Source organism: Penaeus chinensis, chromosome 17 (genome assembly GCF_019202785.1).
Source record: "Penaeus chinensis breed Huanghai No. 1 chromosome 17, ASM1920278v2, whole genome shotgun sequence".
NCBI classification, from domain to species: domain Eukaryota; kingdom Metazoa; phylum Arthropoda; class Malacostraca; order Decapoda; family Penaeidae; genus Penaeus; species Penaeus chinensis.
Window position 1 is genome coordinate 12,865,103 of NC_061835.1, and position 10,000 is coordinate 12,875,102.

The 10,000-nt window shown below is 45.1% G+C and overlaps 1 protein-coding gene across 2 annotated transcripts in view; it reads left to right on the forward strand.

The window, feature by feature from the left end:
• The window catches only part of LOC125034176 (filamin-A-like), a gene marked incomplete at its 5' end in the record, with an annotated part of 125,693 nt that overhangs the window by 104,987 nt on the left and 10,706 nt on the right, over window positions 1-10,000 (forward strand). For both annotated transcript variants that reach the window (XM_047625857.1, XM_047625859.1), the window contains 3 exon segments: window positions 11-124; window positions 398-691; window positions 1,388-1,607. In XM_047625857.1, coding sequence (XP_047481813.1) covers window positions 11-124; window positions 398-691; window positions 1,388-1,607 — 628 coding nt within the window.

Genomic DNA, 10,000 nt, shown 5'->3' on the forward strand with positions numbered 1-10,000 from the left:
TTCGCAACAGGACAACGAAGACGGAACTCTCACCATTGGCTACAAGCCCACTGAGCCCGGGTACTACATCGTCAACCTCAAGTTTGCTGACAACCATGTCCCTGGGTCTCCTTTCACTGTCAAGGTGGGTTGGCGTCCTTTATTGCTGTTGTTATTTACGGGGGACTCGATTGTCTAAGTCAATTTTGAGCTCTATATTGATTCTGTTGCTTACCTTCATCATGGAACGTATATAATCTTCATGGTAGAGTCTGTTGTGAGATGCATAATTTATCGTATTCGGAACTTATTAGTAAATTACCAATGTCACTTCATAAGTATTTTTATTGTCATATCAATACTTTATTGTCATAAAAATCTTAATCAATGACTTCAATCCCCCCCCCCCCCCCTGCAGGTAACGGGCGAGGGCTCGAACCGACAGACGGAGCGCATCAAGCGGCAGCGCGAGGCCGTCCCTCTGACCGAAGTTGGCTCTCAGTGCCGCCTGACCTTCAAGCTGCCTGGCATCTCCTCCTTCGACCTCTCGGCCACCGTGACCTCTCCCGGAGGCATCACCGAAGACGCCATGGTGTCCGAGGTCGAGGACGGTCTCTACGGGGTCAACTTCGTGCCCAAGGAGCTGGGTGTCCACACAGTGTCCGTCAAGTTCCAGGACATGCACATTCCCGGCTCGCCCTTCCAGTTCACCGTGAGTGCGATGGAGTTTAATGTAGAGGGCTGGAGGAAGGGGGGAGTATAGGAAGGTGGATGGGGATAGAAGGGAGGGAGGGGTATGGGAAAGGGCCTGGGATTGGCGGATTGATTGATAACATTTATTTACAGAACAGTGTACATGCCCTGCAAAAAGCCAGGGTAAGATACCAAAGCATCTATCCAAACTGGCTGTGCTTCTAGGGAGGAGGGTATGGGCATGGGGAAGGGATGAAGGGGATGGGGGTAGAGGGGAAGATGGGGCATGGGTATGGGGAATACGGGATGGATGGGGTTGGGGAAAGAACAAGGGATACAGGAGGGGGGGATTAGCAGTAGTGTAGGTGAGATAAGACTAGGAGGAGGAGGAGGAGGAGGAGGAGGAGGAGGAGGAGGAGGAGGAGGAGGAGGAGGAGGAGGAGGAGGAGGAGGAGGAGGAGGAGGAGGAGGAGGAGGAAGAAGAAGAATTGGAGATTTCAACTGGTTATTTTTTATAGATAGAGAAAGGAATATGAGTTAGAGTTTGGAATATATAGATATATATATATTTTTTTTTTTGGATAGTTTTTTTCCTCTATGCATTCCTGTTTAAATCACCGATATCTTTTCGTAAAACATAAACAAATCATTGGAGTTACCCCTTCTTGACTTCTCCCCACTCACCGCTCTCTGTCTCTCCCCATCCCCCCCTCAGGTTGGTCCCCTGAAGGACGGCGGCGCCCACCGAGTGCACGCGGGCGGCCCCGGCCTGGAGCGCGGCGAGCAGAACATGCCGTCGGAGTTCAACGTGTGGACCCGCGAGGCCGGCGCGGGCTCCCTGGCCATCTCCGTCGAGGGCCCCAGCAAGGCCGAGATCGACTTCAAGGACAGGAAGGACGGCTCCTGCTACGTGTCGTACGTCGTGTCCGAGCAGGGTGAGTGTGGCCCAGGGTTGTGTGGAAGCGGTGTGTGTATGTGTGTGTGTGTGTGTGTGTGTGTGTGTGTATGTGCAAGGGGGGTATGTATATATGTATACGTATGTTTGTATGTATGTGCAAGGGGGGGGGGGGGGTATATGTATGTATGTATACGTATGTATGTATATGTGTGTGTGGACTTAGCTTTTTTTTTTGTTTCCCCGTTCTTTCTGTCACTTAATTTTCCAATGATACGGTATTATCGTATCATGCGTACATATATTTAGTTACGCATATATGTGCTGGTGCGTACCTACAGCTGTGCATTTATTTTTTGTCTGAGATTGGGGTCGGTTTGGCTGCAATGCGATAAGAGGATAAATTGTATTCTGACTTGTCATTGTTACTCGATTTTCTCCCATGTTTTCTTCTTTCGTTCATGGGATATATTGTTTTTACTCTTTTCTCTTCTTTCTCTGTACGTCTTCATCTTTATTTTTCTTTCTGTTTTCGACTTGTGTTTTTATAATTTCATTCATTATCCTCTCTCGCATTGCAACGATTGCGTCAAGAATCGAAAATAGTCCTCCCTTCCCGGAATGAAGTGAAATCGCACGCGGAATTCCCGTAGACTGTGACGTCCGGGAATGACGTCACAGTAGTAAGTGTGACGCGTGTGGAGAGTGTGACGTCAGACGTGGAATGCATGGCGGCGATCGCGCATGACAGAATGCTCAACGCTAAAACATTTATCTGTGCAACTGGGACTTTAAGGGCGAGATCAGGAATGCCTTTAATAAAAGGAATGTTAGCTAGTATGTGTCATAGCTTGTTTTATTTTATTTTATTTATTTCACTCAGGAAGTGCGTGACTCAGTCGAATGTTTATGCAAATTGTCATCGACGTGACACTTTGAGATATGACGGTTTCTTATTTTCGTCTTGCATTGCAAAAGAAGGTTTTGCAATAGAAATATATATTTGCAATACCCACTGTTATTACTATTTTCATAATATATTGGATGGGAAATATTTTAATTTTATCAATAGCTACTGATAGTTTTTGAGTATTTTTATTATCAGCAATAGTAATGATCTCTTTTGCCATAAATAGTAAGAGCAGAAGATGTATTTTCATGAGTATAAGAAATACATGTTTTGCATTTTGAAAAGAAATGTTACCCGCCATTTTTAATTTTTTTTAAAAGAAAAGTTACCCGCCATTTTTATTTTCGCCGATGACGTCATGGATACTCTTGGTGAGAGTTATTTATACTTTCGTTTGGGAGGTCTCGTGACGCCTTTATCTAAATAATGAACACGATTCAGTGCGTGAGTATATGTCTAATTCGCATATAACCATTCATTGTTATCAATATTGTTATTATTATCGTTATTCAGTATCAGCTCGTAATATTAAGGGTGAATGATCACTTTTGGGACAAGCCATTGTGGACTATACAGGTGTGTCTTCTTCGGAAACTTTATTTTTATTTCTTCTTTATTATTATTTTGGGAGTTAATGGCGCGTTTTTATCTCAAATTCGTTTTCATTCTGGCTAATCCGTAGTGATATCTAGTTAGCTTTTCTATTATCATAATTGAATATAGAAATATGAGATAGACCTGGCGCGATGTATTAATTGGTTGCGATAAATTACGTGTGGATGGGTGTTTCATGGTTCCTACTTGGTGTCTTAGTTTTACGTATTTAGACCACGTATTTAGTAAGATAAATAGAGAGAGAGAGCGAGAGCGAGAGCGTACGGGGGGGGGGGGGGGGGGGGAAGAGATAAAGAGTAGAAAAAAAAATAGGCAGAGAATCAAAACAAAAGACAAAACCAGAAAACGCAAGCGAAAAAGGTCAGAAACACGAAATAATCCTAAGAACCCATATGGAAGAGAGAGAGAGAGAGAGAGAGAGAGAGAGAGAGAGAGAGAGAGAGAGAGAGAGAGAGAGAGAGAGAGAGAGAGAGAGAGAGAGAGAGAGAGTGATAGAGAGAGAGAGAAAGCTGGCCGAGTGCCACGGAGGAGGAGGAGGAGGGGGAGGGGAGGGGGAGGGGAGGGGGGAGGAACCGCGGGGGAAAAACTCGGCGAAAAGAGTGCCCTTAGCAGCCGAGAGGCCCCTTGGCTCGTGGTACACCTGGCGCTGCCGGCGACGCCCGGGGGGGGGGGGGGGGGGGGGGGGGGGCGTACCTACACACGCATAAACACACGCTATCATAGGCATTTATGCATATGTAATGCGTATGCTTAACTGTGTTTATATATTTATATATATGCATTTAAAGTTATGTAAATGTATATATAGATATGTATGTATGTACACACACACACACACACACACACACACACACACACACACACACACACACACACACACACACACACACACACACACACACACACAAACACACTCATATATGTATATGTATACACATTCATGCACACATACCTACATACATATACATGTATGTCTGTATATTCATTTACTGTAAGAATATTACGACAGACAACCATAAATATAAACAATCAAATTGGAAATCACATGTAATAAGTCGCGGGAATTGATAGGAAACTGTGTTGGATGCGAACGCCATGTTTTACTTTCAATGTTCTGTGCCAAAGTTGGACGCCACTTAAATCATTCTTTTGGAAAACCCAATTTAGAGAGGGAGAGAGTGAGAGAGGGAGAGAGTGAGAGAGGGAGAGAGTGAGAGAGGGAGAGAGTGAGAGAGTGAGAGAGGGAGAGAGGGAGAGAAAGAGAGAGGGAGAAAGGGAGAAAGGGAGAAAGGGAGAGAGAGAGAGAGAGAGAGAGAGAGAGAGAGAGAGAGAGAGAGAGAGAGAGAGAGAGAGAGAGAGAGAGAGAGAGAGAGAGAGAGAGAGAGAGAGAGAGAGAGAGAGAGAGAGAGAGAGAGAGAGAGAGAGAGAGAGAGAGAGAGAGAGAGAGAGATAAAGAAACGAAAAAAAAATCCTTGATCTATATTTCTCATGTGCATTTTATTTGTTTTTGTTCGATATTCTTGGTTTTATTGCCTCGCGATGACAAACAGATCATTAGTTGGGCAGAATTATGGCGAAAACGGACGGTGTGTTTCAGTCATGAGGAATGTCTGAAGATACGAATAGGCGCTATTGACGATTTATATTAATTAAGGGCCTCTTGCTTCTGCCAGGTCTTATTTTAACCATGTTGCGAATGTAGTTGGGAGAAAACTGGGTTTAATGGATGAAGCAGAACTTGACGATATGGAGGTTAAATAATGATAATGATCGTGGTATTTGGTTAATGTGTTTTGCTTGTGTGTGAATGCGTGTATGTATGTATGGATGGATGGATGTGTCTTCGTATTCCGTGTGTGAGTACATACACGTGTGCGTATATATACTTGCGTAAGGGTATGTGTGTGTGTGTGTGTGTGTGTATTTATATGTACATTCGTGCGTGATTGTGTGATTGTGTGTGTGTGTATGTGTGTGTGTGTCTGTGTGTGTGTGTGTGTGTGTTTGTGTGCATGTGTGCATGTGTGTGCATGTGTTTGTGGCTGTAACGTGTCTGTGTATCTGTATGTATCAGTATGTGTGTCCGTATCTATGTGCGTATTTTTTTTTTTTTTTTTTCGTACCTGTGTCTATATATTTTCAACGCGCACACGCTCTCATTCCGCTCACTTCCTCATACTTCTCCTGACACGCCGCGAGCCTCCAACTCATAAAGAGGTGAAACTGTTCCCGACTTGTGATCGGAACAGACACGCGCGTAAACAGCAGGGGGCGGGGAGAGGGGGAAGGAGGAGGAGGAAGAGGAGAAGGGAGAGGGGGAAGGAGAAGGAGAAAGAGGAAGAGGAGAAGGGATAGAGGGAAGGAGGAGGAGAAAGAAGAAGAGGAGGGGGAAGAGTGAAGGAGGAGGAGGAGGGGGAAGGAGGAGGCGAAAGAGGAAGAGGGGAAGGGATAGGGGGAAGGAGGAGGAGAAAGAGGAAGAGGAGAAGGGAGAGGGGGAAGGAGGAGGAGGAAGAGGAAGAGAGGAAGGGATAGAGGGAAGGAGGAGGAGAAAGAGGAGGAGGGGGGGGGGAGGAGGAGGAGAAAGAGGAAGAGAAGGAGGGATAGAGGGAAGGAGGAGGAGAAAGAGGAAGATAAGGAGGGATAGAGGGAAGGAGGAGGAGAAAGAGGAGGAGGAGGAGAAAGAGGAGGAGGAGGGGGAAGGAGGAGGAGAAAGAGGAAGAGGGGAAGGGATAGAGGGAAGGAGGAGGGAGAGGGGGAACGAGGAGGAGAAAGGGGAAGAGGATGGGGAGAGGGGAGGAGGTGGAGAAAGAGGAAGAGAATGAGAAAGGAAAGGGAAAAGGGGGAGGAGAGGGAGGAGAAAGAGAGGGAGAAAGGGAAGAGGAAGGAAAGGGGGATTAGAATATAGGGAGAGGGGGTGATAGTTGAAGAAGGAGAGGAAGAGGGAGTGGGAGAGGATAAAGAAGATGAAAGAGAAACAGGAGGAGAAGGAGAGGGAACAGAAGCAGGAGAGAGAGTTTGAAAGCGATAAATACAATAAAGGAAAGAGAGAGCAATAATTAATTAAAGAAAAGAGTTATAGATTCTTAAGGGAAACGGCGCTCCGAGAAGACCGACTTATGGGCGCCCACCTTCACCCACCTTCACCCACCCCACGCCCAACCCACGCCCAACCCACGCCCACCTCCGCCCACCTTCGTCCGAGGTTGTTTACAATATATTCGTTTGGCCCCGGGGGTGGGAGGCCGCCCCTGTTTTTGCGCGGGCGGCGAAGGGGATGGGCGTGAAGCCAAGAGAAGCGTTGGGAGGCGCCCTTCCGCCCTACAGGCCTTCCTCCCGCCTGCACGCCCACGCGCCCGCCCACGGAAAGGGGCAAAGATAGGCTGCCTGTGGGCCTCTTGGTCCTCTGCCGCGCTAATTGGCTCTCGGTCGCAGCTAATGGGGTGTCGAAGGGGGGGGGGGGTCGGTCGGGCATGGGGGGGGAGGGGGGTATTGGTGATGAGGTCAGTGGATTAAGGCGATTCTTGGTGTTGGTAATACTATAAATGCAGAGATGATTATCATTGTTATTATTATTAGGGATGATGGGTGCTGGGGGGGGGGGGGGTGATATTAGTGTTGAGTTTAATTGATTAAGGGCTTCTTGTTGTTATTATTGTTGTTGTTAATTACATAACATATATATATATATATTTTTTGTTATTGTTATTGTCGCCATCATCGCCTTCGTGTTTATTAAGGAAGGCAAAGAAAGAGGGAGAGGAGAAAAGAGAAGAGAAGTGAACAAGAGAGAGAGGGAAAGTAGAGAAAGGAAAGGAAAAGAGCGAGAAAAAGAGAAGGAGAGGAGAAAGAGAGAAAGATAGAGAGAAGGAAAGGAAAAGAAAAAGAAAAGAAAAAAAGAGGAGAAAGAGAGAAAGCTAGAGAGAAGGAAAAGAAAAAAAAAAGAAAAGAAAAGAATAGGAGAAAAAGAGATAGATAGAGAGAAGGAAAAGAAAAAAAAAGTAGAGAAGAAAGAGAGAAAGCTAGAGAGAAGGAAAGGAAAAAAGAAAAAAGAAAAAAGAAAAGAAAAGACCTAAACAGAGACAAAAGAAGAAAGGAGAAAGTCAAATTCGTCCCTATGTGCGCATGCCTCTCCACACGTACATGCTCGCCCATACGCATGTGCATATATATATATTTATGCGAACGTATATCGGTGCAGTTAGTCATGACAGCTAACTCCAGACGCATGACGCCGTAAATATAGTCAGTGACGCCAATTCCTGCGTTTTTTTTTTTTTTTTTTTTTTTTTTTTTTTTTTTTTTTTTTTTTTTTTTTTTTTGCCCGGGGTGAGGATGAAGGGGGAAGGGAGGAAGAGAGAAAGGAGAGGGAGGGAGAATAATTGATGATGGGGAATAAGGATAGGGGGCAATAAGGATAAAAAAAAAGAATGTTGGATATAAAGAGGGTAGAGTGATAAGGAAAATATAATATAGGAATGAGATGAAAGTATGATAGGGATAACAGGATAAAAAAAAATGGTATAAAATGATGATAAAAGGGATAACAGGATAAAAAAAAATGGTATAAAATGATGATAAATATGATGCGAAACGAACAAGAAAGGGAAGAATGATATAAAAAAAAAAGTAGGAAATAGAGATGGAAAGAGAGAACGATAGAAGTGATAGGAAATATAAATAGGAGAGAATGATAATAAATATAATAGGATGTGGGCATGGAAGAGAACAGTGATAAAGCCGCAGGAAAGAAAGATGGAAGGAAAGAAGGACAGAAATAAAGGAGGGAAGAGGGATAAAAGATAATAGGATATAAAGATATGAGGCAATAATAATGAAAGAAATACTAAATAAAGACGGGAATAATAATAGAGATAATTGGGAATAAGGAAGGGGAATAAAGATAAAGGTGATAAAGATGAGAGGGTATGATAATTAAAGATAATGGGATGAACGAATGATAAAAGTAATAGGGAATAAAGATGGGAGGATAGAATAATAACGATACTAGGAAGTAAAAGATGAATAATGATAAAAAAAAGTAATAGGAAATAAAGACGGGAGGAAAGTAATAAAGAAGAAGGAGAATAAAGACGGAGGGAGGAATAAGGAAAATAATAGGAAGTAAAGAGGGGAGAGAAGAATGATGGAGACAAAAGAAACGAAGGTGGGAAGGAAGAATAACACAAATAATAAGCAATAAATAAAAAAAGAAAAACTCCCCATAATTCAAGGTATGTTGCACGTTGCAAATCCCCGATAATGCAGATTGAGCAATTGCAAAGGGTGCCGGAAAATAGAAATAGGTTGGTGTGGGGGCGGGGGAGGGGGGGAAGGGGGAGGACGAGGGGGGGGGGAGAAAGGAAATGGGGAGAGAAAAGGTAAAGAGGGAATGGGGAGGAAGGGGGATGGAGGAGGGAGGGGGAGGGGGGAAAGAGGAAGGGGGAGGGGGAGGGTGGAAAGAGGAAGGGGGAGGGGGATGAGGGGGGAGGATATAGGGGAGGAGGAGGAGGAGAAGGGGATGAAGAGCGGGGGAAGGAAGAGAGAGGAGGGGGGAGAGCAAAGAGGAATGGAGAAAGGGTGAGGGGGGTAGAGTTGAGAGAGTGGGTGAGGGGGGGGTAGGGTTAGGAGAGAGAGGGGGAGGGGATAGGGTTCAGAGGGGGCACGAGAAGGGGGAGAGGGGAGGGAGGGGTTGAAGGGGGTAGGGTAGGGAAAGAGGGTGAGAGGGAAGAGGGGAGAGGAGGGGGAGAGAGAAGGGGTGAGGTGAGGGAAGGGAGGGGGTGAGGGCAGGGGAGGGAGGAGGGAAGGGGGAGCGAGAGGCAGATGACAGTCGCTATGCCGTGAGTGTCGGAGATAGGTCGTCCGCGGGGCCAAGTGAGCGCTCGAGGCTGGCTGAGAACAGGGGGCCTTTTCATCCTTTCATCTCTCTGTTGTTTATCCTCGTTCTTTCGTTCTCTTTTCTCCTATTTTTTGTTTTTCTTTATTTCATTTTTATTCTGTCTGTCTGGGTCTCTCTCTGTCTCTTATTCACTCACTCTCTCTCTCTCTCTCTCATTCACTCACTCTCTCTCTCTCTCTCTCTCTCTCTCTCTCTCTCTCTCTCTCTCTCTCTCTCTCTCTCTCTCTCTCTCTCTCTCTCTCTCTCTCTCTCTCTCTTTCCCTCTCCCTCTCCCTGCGCCCCCCCCCCTCTCCCTACCGCTCCCTCTGTCCCTCCCTCTCCTCTTATTCTTTTCTGCAATTCCCCCTTTATTTTCTGTGCTTCTTCATCCTTTTCCCCTTCCTTTTGATGCCAGTTCGCGTGGTGACAGAGTGTTCCGAATATGGGAAAAAAAAGAAGAAAGAAAAAAATATATATCAGCGAGATATAACCTTCTGTGCAATTAAATAATCTATTATTCTCGTATTCAGTTATTTATTCTCATTTATTTATATATTCGTGTGCTTGTTCCGTCTGCACATGAGGAGGAGGCGCCTGATGTGGTTTCTGGCACTGAGCTTACGTTCTGACACCTTATGACACACGACCTGAAGTGACACCGAGGTCTGTGCTTGCTTCTGTGTCGTGGCACACTCTTTTAGCTCTCGGTGTGGTGTCAAGAGTGCGAGAATTGGTTATGTGGTGTTCCTGCACATTATTTAAAAAGGTGTTTGTGGGTCAGTGCGAAATTTTTGAGGTTGGAAAAATTGTTTTAAAGAGTGAAAAGGATACGAAATTATGAGAAGTTAAGGTGGAAACGGAAGGAAATCACAAGTGAAAACGAGAGAATTGAGGCGCAGGAAAGTAAAATGAAACGATCAGCTTTATAGATAGGATAGTTTTTTTTTTTTTTTTTTTTTTTTGGGGGGGTGGTGGGGGGGAGTCGTTATTTATATTCGCATGAATTCATAATTTGTATATATTGAATCGCCAG